At 30.5% G+C, this 19,005-nt stretch overlaps 2 protein-coding genes across 6 annotated transcripts; one reads left to right on the plus strand and one right to left on the minus strand.

Annotated features, from left to right (window-relative positions):
- Positions 1-1,462: 1,462 nt before the first annotated feature.
- Positions 1,463-12,047, plus strand: LOC108724348 (uncharacterized). Of its 4 annotated transcripts, none has more exons than XM_018450688.1 (12): positions 1,550-1,637; positions 6,578-6,828; positions 7,156-7,307; positions 7,389-7,436; positions 7,596-7,780; positions 7,922-8,042; positions 8,113-8,635; positions 8,880-9,085; positions 9,482-9,719; positions 11,112-11,328; positions 11,410-11,582; positions 11,655-12,047. In XM_018450688.1, exons 3-12 carry the CDS (start codon positions 7,174-7,176, stop codon positions 11,751-11,753), a joined length of 1,944 nt encoding a protein of 647 aa, XP_018306190.1. In that variant the 5' UTR covers positions 1,550-1,637; positions 6,578-6,828; positions 7,156-7,173; the 3' UTR covers positions 11,754-12,047. The 4 variants fall into 4 exon arrangements, with proteins under 4 accessions (XP_018306192.1, XP_018306190.1, XP_018306191.1 ...); XM_018450687.1 differs by lacking the exon at positions 1,550-1,637 and adding an exon at positions 5,383-6,033; XM_018450690.1 differs by lacking the exons at positions 1,550-1,637; positions 6,578-6,828 and adding an exon at positions 1,463-1,526.
- A 2,033-nt stretch (positions 12,048-14,080) lies between these two features.
- Positions 14,081-15,715, minus strand: LOC108724358 (uncharacterized protein C11orf70 homolog). Of its 2 annotated transcripts, none has more exons than XM_018450704.1 (6): positions 15,487-15,715; positions 15,290-15,371; positions 14,937-15,006; positions 14,691-14,854; positions 14,367-14,539; positions 14,081-14,293 (listed from the first exon to the last, which is right to left on the minus strand). In XM_018450704.1, exons 1-6 carry the CDS (start codon positions 15,579-15,581, stop codon positions 14,092-14,094), a joined length of 786 nt encoding a protein of 261 aa, XP_018306206.1. In that variant the 5' UTR covers positions 15,582-15,715; the 3' UTR covers positions 14,081-14,091. The 2 variants fall into 2 exon arrangements, with proteins under 2 accessions (XP_018306206.1, XP_018306205.1); XM_018450703.1 differs by having other exon boundaries at positions 14,691-14,863; positions 15,487-15,714.
- Between the last annotated feature and the right edge of the window lie 3,290 nt (positions 15,716-19,005).

The raw sequence follows: 19,005 nt of genomic DNA on the forward strand, positions 1-19,005 counted from the left end.
TAATAGACTTCCTTTAAATAAATTCTAAAAATAAGATTCAGTTTTCATTTCCAGATTGATTACTTTTATATCTTCACTGAAATTAAAATTATTTCCTTTAATATACATATATGTTAGATCTAGAGTATTTAAATTAAAGAAAGATTCCTTCATCGACTTTTATATTTAAATAATTTTTCCCTGAATGAAAAAAAAAGATGTACTGAAATCTCGTGACGGCAACTTTGCTTTGCTTTTGCTGAAACTGTTTTTCAACTTTATTTGCGAAATACGAGACAAATAGCAAAACGTCATGGTATTGTTCAAATTTGCATAACTCAAAATATATACAGTCAAATAAAATGTTAAATAGCAAATAGCATTGTCCTCCCAATTCTTCTTTCAGCCGTCCAAACGAATGATAATCGTATGGAAAGATTTGTCTCAATGTGATTATCATTTGTTTGGACCCCTAAAATAATTGAGAGAATTCGAAGACGATGCCAGTACAAAGGAATTCGTGCGCAATTGGCTACAGACACAACCTACTACTTTTTATGAAAACAGAATCGCCAAACTGCCTATCCGCTGGCAAAAATGTATTAATGTAGCAGGGAACTATGTAGAAAAATAATTTGTTTTCTTTATATTTTTATTTTCGTCCAATAAATAATTTTTAAAAATTCTCGTTTATATTTGATCTACCCTCGTACAAACGTTAATTAATCTCGCACATTTAATTAGTTAACGACATCAATAAAATGTGTAATGCTGTTCCTAATAAATTAAAATCAATTGACATTTGAAAGAGATAAAACAAATGCTAAAAAATCTTGTGATATGTACCATTTGAGGTGGAAAATACTATAATTATTTAAATATAAAAAGTGATTGTATAAGTTTGGTCCCAATCTTTACAGACACCTTGTATATCTATATATGCATAAAGAAACAAATAGAGAGAACTTAGAGATTTCATTCTCAATTGTGCACACAAATTAAACAATATTCGAAATATTACTCAATGGCTAAATCCTTTCCATATAAGCGTAATTTTAATTAAAGGGATTTATTACTTAAAAATTATTTTATCATTACATATAGATTTTTTTTCGTTCCTTTTCCTGCGTGTCTCTATATACAAAGCCATTATTCCTCCTTTGTCGTTAAGAAGCAATAGAATAAAATACAAATGTGCGATATTATATTTTCAAGAAGATAAAAGGAGAAAAGGATGTATATGCAATAACGTGCTTGGCTTGCAAATTCAAATCATACGATAAATGATGACAGCTATATGTCATACGCGCATATTTCAAATATTGCATAACCGATTCGGAAATAAAGCAAAAGCAAATCTCTCTCTCTCTCTCTCTCTCTCTCTCTCTCTCTCTCTCTCTCTCTCTCTCTGCGTTCTATGTATAAAGAGATCCATAAAACAAATATTCTACCGGCATAGTATTCGCTTTTTACGTACAATCGATTGAGCGATTAGAAATAATTCATACAGAACTGGTGCTGACAGTGCTACATCAGCGTACCGACAAGTAACACACGAGTATGATCACGAGTGCGTGAACGTAAACGATCGTCCGATTCATTTGTCACCCAGTGCATATTTGAGACCATCTCGAGTTTAAAATATTAAATACATTACGGTAAATTATTAGATCAAACGTCTTTCGTAATTTATGAATGAGTTGTGCGCCGAAAGTTTTAATTTAAACTTAAAAAGGTGTTTCTTTCACCAAATAACATTTTCATATAAATAAAGAAATTATACATTTATATTATTACACAAAAAAAAAATTAAGTATTTGTGTTGGAAACGGTCCATTCATGTTCATGTTAACAGTTTGTGTTGAATTTGTTAACATATTCGAGTGTTACACAGAGAAAAAGGTTTCTTTGGATTTAGTATTCCTATTTTTATTTGACTAAAATTTGTTTTATTAAAACAACATATGCTTGTACGAAATATTATTTGTTTGAATAAAAATTTCATTGTTTCATTCGAGAAACCTCTATTGTTTGACAGAAATAACATTATTATTTGAAGTAATATCTTTCAATCAAATAATATGTTATTTGGTTACAATGAATACAAACAATGAAACAAATTATTTGTTTGAAAATGGCAAAATATGTTGATAGAGGTTATGGTAGAGGTTATGATAGAAGTTCATGCAAATAATTGCCTTCTTAGATCAACCATTATATTTTTTGAAATTACGAAAACAATGACTTATACGTCTAACAACAAGATTAAACGAACAGCACTATATGCTATATCAATTATGTTTGTGCAGTACAATTTGATCATATTTGATCACGTGAATGCCGAAGATAGACATTATCTGTTTAAACAAATGTATTTAAGACAAAGATATACATTGTTTCAAATTCAAACAATCGCACTTATTGATTCAAACATTGATTTGTTTGGACCATTCCAAATAACAAATTTATTTGGATACAATAAAATTTATTAAATCCAAAGAAATCTTTTTCTCTGTGTAATTTAACATACTTGAGACTTAACATATTGTAATATGATTACATAATATGATTTAAAGATTTGTATGAAATTGTGTGAAATTCATGAATAAATAAACAAATAACATAAAATAAAGTGTTAAAACGTTTTAAAACGTAAACTCTAAGATGATTATATTGTAAATATATTACAATATAAATATATTATATATATTATATTATAAATATATTATAAATGTTAATTTTACTTAAAAAAAATGTGCTTCCACGGTTTGTTTATAAAATGTGTTGCTATTACTCTTTTTTTCTTACATAATATTTGTGTAATTTTCTAACATATTCATCTTGTATTAAATTAACCCAAAAATTTGAATGGACCGTTTAGGACATGCGATTTATGTCAATAAATTCATTATGTCAATAAAGTTGGACACATTTTGTCCAACAATATATACATTATATGTATAATAATCATAAAATATATGTATATACATATAAAATATATTTATTATTATACATATATTATAATAATAATAACAAAAATACGTAATTGTGAGTATATGTGTGCTATATGTGGAATATATGTATTTATTTTATTATGGAAAATTCATGTGTAATTTGAGGACATAAATGCTTTAGTGAAATCTTTCGGAATTTTAACAATTCAAATAATTTGAACGGGATCATCTTATGAAATAGAAGAATGCGGAAAATGTCTATGTATGACAACTCAACGGAGAAAATATGCTTTTTTACTCCTGGAAAGATTGAACTTCAGTCGTATGACGCAGTCACCGGCGGTCACTCATCGATCGTATCCAACTTTCGACGTGTCGTTGCTCGTGGTATATATATTCTGATCGTGAGAAAATATCTCGTACGGGTTAATGGGGTCCAGCATCCGATTTACCAAGCATTACATTCGATGGTCAAATATTTTCTCGAATAACGATTGAGAAACATTCTATTCGACACCAACTAAAAATAACGTTACATCAATGTTATAATTTCGCACTCAATAATGTAACTGTTATGCAACACTATGGGTGCGTTCTTTTAGGCATCGGATTTGGCAGTCGCTGCGCATCGGAGCTGCCGATTGCGTGTTTTTTAAACGATTACGCAGATACGTAGCCGGCTGCGCAGCTAATTCTATTCGTCTGCGTATCTACTGCGTATCCATTGCCAAAAGAACGAAAATCTGCGCTGCAATCGATTGTGCAGTTATGCTAAAAGAACGAATTACTGCAAGAACTGCTGTATCCGATGCCTAAAAGAACGCACCCTATGTGTACATTATATTTATCTTGTTAAATGCAAAATTATGTAATATTGATGTTTTAGTTATCAGGCTGAGCCCTGATGTTAGCTCGACAAGATTTGCACTTCTCGGCCGATTTTCGAGAGGCTCCGCCTCCCGCTACTCCTCTCACCGCTCGCCCCGCGCGCAGTCCAAATGCGTATATTAATATTTACGCTTTAAACAAATTACATACATGTGAAAGTTGTGTTCATAACATTCCGTTTTCATTGAGCAGCACATTTTTATAGATTATTTATTTTATTTATTATTAGTTTTATTGTTATAAACAATAATTTTTTAAATAATAACAAAAATTTCAATTTTTTTATATAAATATATTAAATACTTTTTATTAAAATAACTTTTGATCCAGATGGTCAAAAAATTTGAAAAAATTTAAGAATGCCTCTATTTTTATAACAAATTTATTCTCAAAATTTGATCAAGTTCCTATATTATGTCAAATGACTGGAGAACCTTTTTAAGTCTATTAAATAGAATTATTTAGAAAACTGAAGATCTTTAAAAAGAACATTGAAAAACAATACAAAGTGTCTTATAAGACCGTAATGTGACTACGCAACGAATTGGAAATAAAGGCCTTAAACAGTCAAGTGAGAGCTGCAGGATTTTTAGTGCTGAAATAATTTTATGTGAACTTATATACTACATATCCAATTCCTCAAACTGCGAGTCGAATTTATTTTCAGTCTTAAAATGTAATTCTAACAGAATTAGAGTAGTAATATCACAAATTCATGAGCAATTTAATTAAAATGATGGTGGTTTCAACTCAGTCATTACGATTATCAACGTGATTGACAATTAAACACAATTTGTCTCAAAAAAGGATGAGAGAGGAGAAATTCTGATACATAAACTGTTGGCAATTTTGCGAGTTAATCGTCGATTAACTTAACCAGAAATTGGTGAAAGAGGCCCTAAAATCTATAGATATTTTTCGCAATAAAATTATTTACAGATTTTAGGATGCTTATCAGCATCAATATTAATATAATTAAATTGCTTATCCAATTCAATAATATTTAATATAATTAAATTGCTAATATAATATAATTAATTAATTAAGTTAATATAATTAAATTGTTTATCAATTTAATTTGTCATATTACCACTTTAATTCCGTTAGAATCACGTTTCAAGACCGAAAATAAATTCGGTGCGCGGTTTGAGGAATTGGATATTTAGAAATAAAGTTCGACCGAGTTAATGTACTTAACATAACTATTAGCGATCGCTAAGGATCGGTCAAAGTTGAATGTTTCAAATGATATAATATTCTTAAATTCATGAATTTAATTTATCTCAAATGTGACTGTGCGATTTAAATGCTAATAATTAGCATCTCAGATTGATTGTGTTTAAATGTCTGAACGTTTCGGCGCACATCTGAGATAAATTAAATTCATGAATTTAAGAATATTACTTATATTATTTTAAACATCCAATTTTGATCGATCCTTGGCGCTCTCTACTATACTTAAATTGGATATATGTTTGGATTATGCATAGTATATAAATTCACACAGAACTATTTTGGTACTAAAAATCCAGCTTGACTGTTTAAGGTCTTTATTTCCGAAGGATAGAAAAATTTCTCTTTCCCCCCAAAAAAACGAGTTATTCTTCCAAGACCCGACCATCCTGAATAGTAAATGCACTCAACTATACCCTTACTCACACGTACGGACGGACATGTGTGAGTGTCGCGTATATATACGTGCTGAATGAGAACCGAGTGGGAATTTCACGCCTCACAGTGCATTTCGTAACGGAACGAGCTCCGATTTTCGTCGCAGAGAGAGCGATGCATCTTCGTGTTTGTCTAGGATATCGAACGCGCCGCGATGAGCTGTGACGACGACGTCAAGACGTCGATGCTTCGCGACGCGTTCTGCTGGACCCTTTAGAGATTCCCGCAATCGTACGAACACCGCTCGCCCCAACATTTACGTTGCATCTACGCGATGCAACGTTACTCCAGGGAGGCTTGTGAAAACTCACAGTCAAACGGCCTGTGTGCGTGCGTGCGTGTGCATATGTGAGGTCGTTGCATCCAGTTGCATCGTCTCCCGAGCCTCGATGGGAAACTCCGTCGTGTTGCCATTTATCGTGCCATGCGTTTTGCCGCCGAACTGCCGTTTATTAAACATTACTAATTGACAGGTGCATTTTTGCCAAAATTCTCGTCGGCGCATTCATCAGAATCATCTACCGTCAGTGATAATGCGGAGGTAGAACTTGGTTTTTTTCTTGCAACACGTGTGAGCGCTAGACAGTTGCTGTGCATGTGTGCTAAGATTAATAATAAGACAGGAAAAACGACGTTGTAATTAAATCTGCATATTGTAATTTATGACATTCAATATGAAAGACTTAAAGTCACCACCTTTGAAAGTCATTGTTTAGTTATAGCTGTTTAAATATTCATACAATAGACAGTTCTTATAACAGTGGCTCGTGATATACTAGATAAACTACCAAGGTCGTTTATTACTTGATATAAATTTAATGCAAATGCTAAGTTTATATTTAATGACACATTATCAGAAAATACACAGTGAATTATAAACTTTACTGAAAGTATCGCATAGATATGACCAGAGCCAGATTCGAATTCAGATTAAGACAGACAATAGATGCACAATAATATAACATTATGATTTATAAAACACATGTATTATGTATGAATATGTTGCACTTAATTTAAAAAATATTATGTATGCAATACTAATGCTAGTTGAAAAAGGGATAATGTTATCGGACTATCAATTTTAGGGTTCAATAGGATAAATGGCAATATTGAAATTTGCAGCTGCAATACACAGTATATAAATATTCTCGACATCCACATCTGTGATATTTGGCATATATCACACCATTATCACGTATTATGATAAACGAAAGCCAACATCTGTCTCGTGTAACAGCTAACAACATAGCAGTGTTGTCTGATGTAGTCAGTCTCACATGGCGGTTTGAGTTAGGATCAATGCCATTCTTATTCTAACAATCATACACCTTAACGTGTAAGAGAATATGCCTTTAATATTAAATAACTTTGTTGACTTGTTTAGATTAAATGATTAATCCTCAATAACGTTATATTCTTGTCTCAACGCAAATTAAACTGTATACCTTATCTCTATTCTGAAATGTAGACATTTTATTTTAATTTTTTAATCCTTTCATGATATTCGCAAGAACAACAAAAACAGTGCTTATGTGTGTTTTTTTAATAGATAAAGAAAAATGAAAAAAATAGAAATAAAATTCACACGCAATAGTGAGTGTTATAGTGAATAAAATTATGTTTATTTGTTCTCAGTTAATTTTAATATTTGTTTACTTTACAGAAATAAACTGAACAAAACATGAGGGTCACAGCGTGTCATTTTCGCCGGTGCATAATAGCAGGACTATTCATAGCACTTTTGTTTTGTGTCGTCCAAGTAATACGAATAGAATTAGGATTTAATGAACCTGATATGTCAAATCTAAATAAATTGTGAGTAATATAAAATTTTAATGTTTTCAATACCAAATATTGATGTATATTTTTACATTCTAAACTTTTAAATCATTTCAGAATGTACATATCACAATTGATCAAAGAATCAGAACAGTCTTATTCAAGGTATGTATGTGATGCTCTCTCTTCAACAAGTGAGCTGAATTGCACATAATATTCCAATTAATATTTTAGAATTTCGATATAGATAAGAAAGAAGCAACAATTATATATATTGAACTTTACATTATATATTTATAATTTTTTATAAATGTATTTGTACAGAGACGGCGTTGTTGCATGCAAATTACCTCAATTAAATATCTCTAGTCCAGAAATAATGAAGTTCATACATGATGTACCACCCTTATCTTGTGGAGCAGAAGATTGGGTTACAGTGGAAGGTTCAAGACTTGTTATTACTAATAAAGCAAAGACGAAATATGGACACATAATATGCATCTTTAGTGGTAAGTTAAAAAGAACATTCCCTACATATTTATTACATGGAGATAAAGACATTGTGATGCGTTTCAATAATTAAAATCATAATGTGAAATTATTACTATTATAAAATATTATTTAGCAATCCATACTATTATCTCTTTCAGAAATTATCAGATCAGATGACTATAATACCAAATTGTTGGATGGTATAGAGGCTGACGATTTCTACATTCTGAGGGAGAGTGATTTTGCAGATGTCAAATGCAAATCGAAAAATGGAGATGTGTTAGTTGATTTACTTATTTACTTTCAAAAACGTATCTGCTATTATTTTGCTGACAGTGAATATGTTTAGGTGGCATAGTATACTTGCTGGTGTGAAACACGATCCGTATGTCAAACAGAAGCACAATTGGGAAAACGTGCCAAACACAGTCCTGAAATTGAATGTGCTCATGTTCGGCTTCGATTCGCTGTCACGAAACACGTTCATTCGCAAACTGCCTAAAACTTATCATTTCATAAAACAACTGAATGCTCTGGTGCTAGAGGGATATAATATTGTAGGGGATGGCACTCCGCAAGCACTTATTCCGATTTTAACAGGCAAGATCGAACTTGAGTTACCGGAAACGCGAAAACGAATTAACACAGCAAATTACGTCAACGTATATCCTATGATATGGAATAAATACGAGGAACACGGATACATAACAGGTTTTATGGAAGATGTACCTCATATCGGGACGTTCACTTATCGCTTAAAGGGATTTAATAAGCAACCGACTCATCACTATATGCGCACCTATTATCTAGCTGCTTCTTCATTCTTCAAAACATATAATAAATTCTGTTTAGCTGGCACTCCACGTCATCTGGTATATATTAATGCAATATAAATTTACTAATAAAATAAAGAAAGAAATAATATATAGAAAGCTAAAGACTTTCCAAAATCTGGATTTTATAATTTGTTTTATAATTTATGTTAAATTATAAAACAACTTAAAGTTATGTATTATTACATCAAATCATCAAATAGAAAATTAATTTCTTGTCCACTTATGTATCCTCGTTAAATTTTTGCTTGCTCCTGTAATATTGAAATACGTATTTATGTAGGTGATGATGAATTATATAAAAACGATATTCAATACATACAAAAAGCAGCCAAAATTCGTATTTGGATTTCATGGAGAACTTTCTCACGACTCTTATAACGATATCGGGGTGGTGGACGACGATTTATATTCTTGGGTGAAAAATCTTTACGATCTTGGACATTTAAACAGTACCATTTTAATTTTAATGAGCGATCATGGACACAGGTTGGAATAACTCATAAATATACAATATATACATATATATATATATAATTTTTAATTGGCAGAACTATAATGCGCACTCAGTGCACATTAAATCTATTGTACACTATTCTAATCTAAATGTAAATATGAGATATCTCAATTGATAAAATACTCAATGTGTATTTTATCAAATAGCAGAATAAAATGTATTGAATATTTCACGATTTAATTTGTTTCTATATTTTTATTGAACGTACATCTTTATGTCGATTTGTGTACAACGGCTTTAAAGTGCACCGAGTACGCACTAGTTCTGCCAATGAAAAACGCTAAAGTGTAAATGTAAACTATAAGTGTAAATTATGTATAGATTCTACGCTTTATGCACATGCAAGCTAATCGTTATTTTCGTTTTAGATTTGCGGATATTCGTAATACTTTACAAGGCAAGCAAGAGGAAAGATTGCCATTTTTCTCTTTCATTTTTCCACCTTGGTTTAAACAAGTCCACCCACAAGCCTATGCAAACTTCGTGTACAACACGCAATATTTAACATCACCATTCGATGTGCACAAGACGTTAGAAAATATACTCAACTTTGTTACGCCAAAAGATGGAGATCGACATCAAAGAGCCATTAGTTTGTTTGATAAGGTAAGTTAATGTTAACAGAGATAAACCAGAGAAAGGTCATCACTTTTATCAAAGCTTGTAGGGTAATGTCTACGTGTTTGTGGTTATCTTCCATGTTATTAAGTGAGTCAGACAAGGACGAACGATCAAAGATTATAATCGGTTTAATTTCGTTGAGTTCTATTAACAACTCTATAAATATAAAAAAGGACTCGTCAAATGTGATATTTTACTCTTATTTGCAAATACGAATAAATATTCGCGTACGTATTTTATATCTATAACTAAACTCAACGCGAAATATTATATTATATTAATTCTTTATTAATCATATAAAATGCATGTTAATTACTATGTATACTTTATTTATAATTATAATTTTAATACATTATAATGCATTTTAAATATCAAAAATAATAATTGAATCTTATTCATATAAATAAACTATAAAAACTATAAACAAAAAATAGAGCTTGAACTTTATCAATTTTAAGTTTTTTTCCATTCATTTAACATTTTGTTGACTGACAATTCTTACAACGCAAAGAACAACTCTTTTATGTAATAGTAATTGTAACTTCACTTACTAATTAGAATGACTCGTGGACACAAGAATATATATATATGTGTGTGTGCAACAATACTGTCTAGTATCAGTAATAATGCGTAACGTACACTCCTAAAAATAGAATTCTAAGACTCTTAAGTACTTAAAAATTATTGTAAGATAAAACATTATTTTTCACATGTGAATATTGAGATCCATTAAACTTTTAATTTCAAAAATTACCAATGAAAAAATATAATTTCCATTTCCACATTACGATACCATAATATAAATAAACATTTTTTAAATGAAAACAAGACGAGGCACGATATACCATTTGATATTATCAGAGCTGACGTAATCTTATCTTGACTATGGCTACGTTTACACCGTGCATTTAGGCCGCGACCTATACAATAGATGTCCTTGTTTATGTAGGTTAAAACGGTATAAACGTAGCCTATTACTCATCGAAACAAACTTATCCGAATTTTAGAAATAAAAAGGTCACTTGCGATACGAAATAGACAGATTAATAATTTTTGTAAAGAGTTGTGGAAATAGATGAATTACTAGGAACAGGTCGCCCAAATATTCTGTTTGGATTTTTTGAAAATACGAAAGATGGGCAGAGACCAAGTATCCATGATAAAACGTAAATTAAGTGAATATACAAACACATGTCCACCGAAAAATATATCGTTTTATGATTAATGAAGCGCGATTTTTTGCTTCTTTTAGAAAATGCAAATGAATTGCCAAGTTATCTAATTATCGTAATGACACAATTTACAAAAAAATTTGTAACTTTTCTTGCGATTAAATTAAGAAAAAACTGAGAATTAATAATTAATGTAATACTTCAGATACCTGTGGATAGAACATGCGCAGATGCGTTTATAGAACCTCATTGGTGCGCTTGTCTCGGATGGAAAGAAGTGTCAATTGACGACACAAACGTTGTGGGTGCTGCTAATTACTTCGTTCAATTTCTTAATGGTTACACTGAAGATCATCATAATATATGCGCGATACTACACTTGGACGAGATCTTATGGGCTGCTAGGCTTATACCTACTAAAGGTATGGCACGCAAAATATATCGTTTATCATTATTTATATAAGATTGTTTATATAAGATTATTAATGTCTATGACATTTCAGGTTTACTTAATTTCCGAAAATCTGGAGATCAAGACGGTTTTATAGGTGATTTCAGTGCCAAAACAAAAGTAACGACTGAGATTTATCAACTAAAAGTAAAAACGGTACCAGGTGATGCGTTGTTCGAAGTTAGCATTGTTCAAGATCTTGCGAAGAATACTTTTCACACTAAGGTAGGTTCGGGGAAACGAATTGACTGAGGGAAGCACAATTATTTTATGAACAATATTACTGTCCTGTTACAGATCTCCGATGTTAGCAGAATCAATATGTATGGATCTCAGGCGAGATGTGTGGAAAACTCATTGTTTCATTTACGCAAATACTGTTATTGCAAAGGATAAGTGACGTTTACATAGCATAATTTTAAACAGTGTACAGTGTGGGTCAGAAAGATTGCAACACTTTTTTTCGATTAGTTTCAGAATGCAGTCTGCTCACCGAAGAGATTGGTTCTCTTACTTATAGATCTAACCATTTACATTCAATCGCTCTACGAGCAAGACTGAGTTCCGAAAGCCATCGAAAAAAAAAATGTTGCAACCTTTCTGTGACCACTGTACATACAGGAATAACGCGCATCAAAACATCAATCAAAAAAGATCTTGATTGTCGCGTGAGAAATGTTATTTAATTTTAAACGAAAGTGCTGTGATTAATATCGCTTTGTTTTTGCAATATGAAGTTGCATATTAGACAGGCATTATATTTATCTTGATAAATTATTAATTATACCAACAAATTACCAACAAATGCAACTATTATTATTAGAGAGATATCATATGATACATATCACTCCTAAGAATTTCATATTTTTTACAGTACAATAAATAATAATATTTTCAATTAATAATGCAAGATATTTTACATGTTTATGTTCGAAAGATTTCGATAATTAATTGCTTTGCATATCTCGGCTGAAATTATATATTATATATACATAATAATATACATGTACATAATTGATTATGAATGAAAGTTATAAATAATAATCTTCAGAGCAATTAGTTTCAATCTTAAAATTATTCAAAAATTTAGTTAAAATGAAGATATTTATTTCCAAATATTTGTTTGGAATTAATGCATGTGTGCCAATATATTAGAACAGAAAGCGAGACTGTCATGACTCCAAATTTTTTGAATGCGTCTTTATTAGAAATTAAATTATCAATTTTATTTTTTTACTGACAATTAAAATTATTGTTTAAATAATGACGATGGTATGAGACTTATAGTGTAACCTTTATCTGTATTGTAAAGAAAATGATTCATAATATAGCAAGCAAGATACACAGAGCTGAAACAGCGTTTAGGAATTATTAATTATGATGCATCTGTATGATAAAAAAGCACAAGCTAATGTGTATGCTAGTCATAACTAAGTCATAATAATAACGGTCTAATATTCGTCATTCAAATGAAATTCCCTTTTCACGAGAGCAAAAAGCTTTAAAAGTAGATATTTTATAGAGCGAATGCTTTCATGACTCTTTCTATATATCTCTACGCTTAATATACCTAAATAAAAAAGCTGTAACCTTTATATATAAATCTCAAGTGTTATACACTTATATATTTACATATTTCTGGGCTGTAATATGATTATACATGTGTAATTTTTGTGAATGTTAATATATAATATTTTGCAAGAAATTGTCTATTTAAAGTGACTGAGTAAATAATAATTAGTGAATATGTGTGATAATATTATGTACGCGAAGAAAAATTTGAATCGTAAAGTGCTTTAATTTTGATGGAATACAGATAAATATATTATAGAGATGTGCGAATTAAGATTGTTCGATTCCGAATCGAATCGAACCGATTCGAATCTGAATCAGATCTAGGAGTTGATTGTATATCTTGAAATAAGATAAAAATTACAAAAGTGAGCAAATTCACTAGAATATTTATAATTCCATTGGTCAACACCTACTATATATGTATTTGATTCTTATATTTAAACATCTCAGGCCGGTATTTATAGTCGATTTTTATATTTATCTTAAGTTCAGTAAGATGTTACAAACCAACAAGAGAGCTGCATTAACATCTTAAGACATTACTTAAGATGGTTTTAAAATAAGAATCGACTATGAATATCGGCCATAAATTAAAAATTTTCGAATAGTTTGTGTATCCGAATCGTAGCGATTCAAATTCGAATCGAATAAAATCATACTTGATTTGATTCGATTCGGTTCGTATTCAAATAATTCGCACGTCTCTAAATTATATAAACAATATCAATTCCATATTGTAATTGAAAAAAATTGAATGCTATATAATGACAGTCTTTATATAATTTTCATGAGATACAGAATGACGTGCGTAAAATTCATATGTATGTAATAATTACATAAATACGTACAATAATAATATTATAATTAAATAATTCTTTCTACACAATAAGATAATTATATTCAATTAGATTACACAAAAAACGTGCAGACAAATATAATTAAGATCTTTTTGCAACTGAATAAATTATCTTATATGAAACGCAAAGAACGTATTTTAAATTAATATTGTATTATACCTGAATGTATATACGTGAATAATTATTTTGTGTATATAGAACATATTAGAATCTTTGATTATATCTAAAGAAATATTTGAAAAGTAATTATTATAGAATGATATTACAAGAAAACCAAGTAAGTAGTGTATACAATGTGACGATCAATTGGCAGAACAGTATCCACCGTATTGATGTATAAAAGTTGTGATTTCGCGAGAATTAGCATCTATCAATAAATATGCAATATTTTGCCTGTTGCTGGAATTAAATGGGAAATAATCTTGGCCTGTGCCATCCTTAGCAACTACTTCTAACACCAAAGTGCTTACGAACAAATCGTTCAAAGTATTCTGCTTCTGCACTCTAGAAGGAATGCAGTATGAAGTTTTCATATTTTTAATTTCTGTTACACTTAATTTTAATAAATGCTAATAACCTTATAAGATCCTTATATATCTTTTTGGTGATGTCCAAATATGGCTGTATTTGGTCCTCAAACTGACATAATGTTCCGCCAAGAACAAGCATTTGAAAAATTCGAAACACAAACTCATTTTTTTCATATTCCGAATATAAATTGTATTCTTCTGACTCTTCATCCAAAAGCATCTAAAAATCATGAGAAGTTGAAAATACCATCTTTAGAAACTTCCAACATACACAAATGTTTTTTAGTTTATTATAACTTAAAATAATTAAAAAAACGGAATTTAGCAAAAAAAAAAGAAAAGAAAAGAGATCACAGATGAAAATTTCTTACACCACGAAGATTGTCAGATATCAAAAAGTCTTCTATTTGCAAGTCATATCTTTTGCAGATCGTTCCGGAATTATACACAATTCTGTTATCTGGATCCTTAAGTTTATTAAAGAATGACATACTTAAGACTGAGCATGGTACTTGCTTTATTTGCACACTGGACGCTTGTATATCTAGCAACAATTTTTTTTAATTCAGACAAATTTATTTACGTAGCTGTTACAATTTTCCTAAAAGTAATGATACCTTGTCTTATCCAGGCAGAGCCTTGTTTGGACAATAATGCTTTTGCAACGGTGTTATCTTTAAAAAATGCCTACAGATTTTTTAAATATTTTTTTAATAGCTTAATATTTTTGTTTCTTTAATTAAAAAATCAGGAAATATAAATCTTTCTCAAAATAAAAAGATTACTGTATAATTTTTATGTATTTATATATTCATATTCATTTTTCTGTATTCTTTGCCAATGATTTTATAATTAAAGGAAAATCTAAATCACAAATTTAGTAAAACATTTAAGTAAGATCATCGTATGAATTCTGTAACATCTTGCATAATTTGGAAAAAATATTGTCCTCGTTATTGAGTAAACTTACATCAGCTAGATGATATTTATGATATTGTTGAAACTGTTCATTGAATGAAAAATTTTGGATAATGAAGTTTCCTTTTAAGCCCCTAAAAACACGATTTTTTATGTGTAACCTTTAATGTGTAACCATCTATTCAGCAATTACAGAATTAACTATTATATGTATTGTAAAAATAATAGTAACTAAAATATCAATGTCACCATTTACACAGATATTCTTGCGTATTTTTATCATTAATTCCGACGTAGGTTTTCTCATTCAACGGCACAAACGTGAATTTCGGCTCGATCTCCATTTTTACACATCTGTGATCTCCATGGAGATAACACGCAAGTTTTCTAATTCATCGATTGATTTAAATGCACAAATGCGACTTTGTTCCGTAATTAAAAGCTGCATTTATAATACGATTAGTCGAAGAATTAAAAAATGTCTATATTTAAATAAATTTGTTCATTCCAGATACGTATGTATATGTGCATACATATTACATATACAGGGTGTTCCAAAATTTTTTGCCAAGCTCTCTTGCGTAGATAGAGCGGACTAAACCGACTAAACAATTTTTAGTAATTAATATCTTGTTAATTATTGCAAAAATTGCAAAATGGTAGAGGACTTTTCGACTCAGTTTAGTTCGCTCTATCTATACGAGAGCGCTTGGTAAAAAATTTCGGGACACCCTGTGTACATGGCATAAGAATATATGTACTATATCATAGATATGCATTTAAATAAAAATATATACAGAATGTCTGCTAATGACCGCATCATCTTTCAGTAAGCAGGTAGAACTAATGAGTCAATTCTAAACAGAATCGTAAGACTCGTAATGTGTTCTCGTAAAACTTGTAAGAACTTATAATTAGTATTCTAATTTTATGCTAATGTATCGTAAGACGTATGATTATTCGTAAATATCTACGATTTCTTGTAAATTTTATGGCTAGTAAGAAGTTGTCTGCAAAAATATTGTATAAAGGTATAAACACTTAAAAATTCTTACAAATCTTACAGGAATATGTTACGAACCTTACGATTCTGCTTAGAATCTAGGCATAAGTTAAGTCGAAAAGTCTTGTACTATTTTATAATTTTTGTAATAATTAACGAGATATTTTTTTAAAATCGGCGCCGGTCGCCGCCGCGACGCGCCGTCGCGGTTACTAATCACGGAATGGGGGATTGTTTGGCAATATGGTGCCACATGCCCAGCGACAAAATTTGTTCGCACTTGGATTAACTTCATTTGTTTCGTTATAACCTAGTTATAACTATCCGATTAGCGTGTCTTGAGATGTTTATTTCGATTCGATCAAATGGCAGATAAATATTTTAGTGCTCGGGAATATACCGACATGATCGTCTTATACGGTGAAGTCGGAGAAGACGCTGTTGAAGCTGCCAATCTGTATGCGGAACGATTTCCTGGACGCAAGATATTTCCCGATGCTAACGTTATTTTGAGTTGTATTCGACGTGCGCGGAAAACAGGATGCGTGTTGCAGATTGAAACTGAAACTAAAAAATAGTACGCTGGTGCATTTTCAGAGTTGTTGATTAAACGTACATGAATGAGAAATTCTATATTCGCTCGCGCCAAGATTTTTCGTGTACGTTTCTTGTGAATTCGTACAATTTCCAATTCAAGTAAACTACGCTCCGATTATTTGTCGATCTTGAGGCTAATTCTACAACGTGCTTTTTGTTTCTTGTTTCTTGCTGTTTGTCTCTTGCCTTCTGGATCAAAAAGGCAAGAGACAAACAGCAAGAAACAGGAAGCAAAGAGCACATTATAGAATTAGGCTAAAACACTCCTAAACCGAAGCTGGAATAGTAATATCACATTAAATTGGAAAGCAGTTTAATTCTTAGTTTTAGGATTTGATGTTTAGTAACATCAAATTAACAGCTACAATATGTTAATTTATATATGATTGATTTTCGCTATTCTGATCTCTATGTGTTGTGTTCATTTTTTATTTGCTTGATATATTGTTAAATTATTTATTGATTTATTCTTCTTGTATTTTATATGAAGTTAATTATTGCACGTTGATTCTTGTTTAGTTTGTTTGCTACTATGTTGTAATTGTAGGTATCTGGGCCCCTATTCTTGAAAAGAAACATATACAAAAGTCTAGAGAAATACCACAGTATATGTTACGTATACTATAGTATTTTTCTAGAATTTTGTAACGTTTCTTTTCAAGAATAGAGGCCCTGTTCTGACTTGTCGACTTGCTTGGATATTTTACCAGTTGTGTATGTGATTCAGAATAGTCCTCTACTGTGCATGTCTTCTATGATTGCAGTTTGAGATCTCTTTAGTATATTTTTCATTATACGTAATTTTTCTTATAATTGAAATCATTCATATTTATATGTACGTATTGTATTTTTTATGTTATATTTATATAATTTTTCTGAATTTTGTTATTATATTGAAGCAAATTAATTTTAAGATTTTGCTCATTTATAATCATGTTAGTGTTCCTTGAATTTTTATATGCTTGATTCAGTATAATCTATTTCAGTTAAGTTGATCTATTTGAATAGTTATCTTGCTTTAGAGTTTCGACTTATAATCATTAGCATGACCTTGCATAGTGTATCTATTATGAGCTTGTATCATAAACTCTTTGGGTGCGTTCCGAGTTATGCATGAAACATATGATGTATCGTTTTATCCTTCTTTATTATTTGATGAACAACAAAGACAAATGATGCATCACGTGCTTCATGCGTAACTCGGAACCTTTGAAGCTTTATTTTGCTGGCCTTGATTTGCTTTTGGTGAAGCCTTGCTTTGTGAATTTAAATATCAATTTAAATTTCATTTTGATTTAAATATTTCTGTTTGAATTTATACCTACATATTCAATTCTGTAAACTACGTCTACAGACTGAACTCTTTTTCGGTTTTGAAATGTAATCATGAACAGAATTGGAGTAGTAATATTACATATTAAATTAACATGCAATTTAACAATTTGATATTAATAAGCATGTAGTAAGAATAGTAACCATTTGATGTAAGAATCTTAAAAACTGCTAAAAACTTTATTGTGAAAAATATTGCCTCAACCAGAACCTGCTTTTATCGAAAATAGGATTTAATTATATTTATTTTTATTGATCCTATTTAGAATTATAATTCTTGCATGAAATTTTACATTAACTGTATATTAATTTATTATTTTACTCTATAAGTGACGAAATGATAAATTTTAGGTACATGGAACTGCACCCAATATTACTGGCCAAGATAAGGCAAACCCCAGCATTGTTCTCCACAATTCCTGAAGTACATAGATCTGAGCAACCATGCCAAGATCATCGAACAGATTGCTTACGATTACTATTAAGGACTATTAAGGAAGCAAAGTACCTATCTAACCGGCGATTTCGGTGGCACTGCAAAGTGCAGCGAGTATACTAATAAAATTTATAAGAAAGTTGCTGTACAAATCAAATAAAAGGCAGATAATTTTGTTGATCGAAATTTAAGCTGCCAAATACTGATAGAATTCATCCACAATGAAGAAATCGCTATTCTATCTACAAATCTAACATTTGTTGTATCTCGTACAATTTTGTGTATATACGGGAAAAAATTTAGGTTTGCGATGACTCCAGCGCTACTCGAGCCTCCACCATACGTTACAGGCGGTTGTGTCGAATCCAGTGTGGAGTTGTCACAGTTCCACATTGCATGT

This window comes from Mycetomoellerius zeteki, unplaced genomic scaffold (assembly GCF_001594055.1).
Source record: "Mycetomoellerius zeteki isolate Tzet28-1 unplaced genomic scaffold, Tzet1.0 scaffold292, whole genome shotgun sequence".
NCBI classification, from domain to species: Eukaryota; Metazoa; Arthropoda; class Insecta; order Hymenoptera; family Formicidae; genus Mycetomoellerius; species Mycetomoellerius zeteki.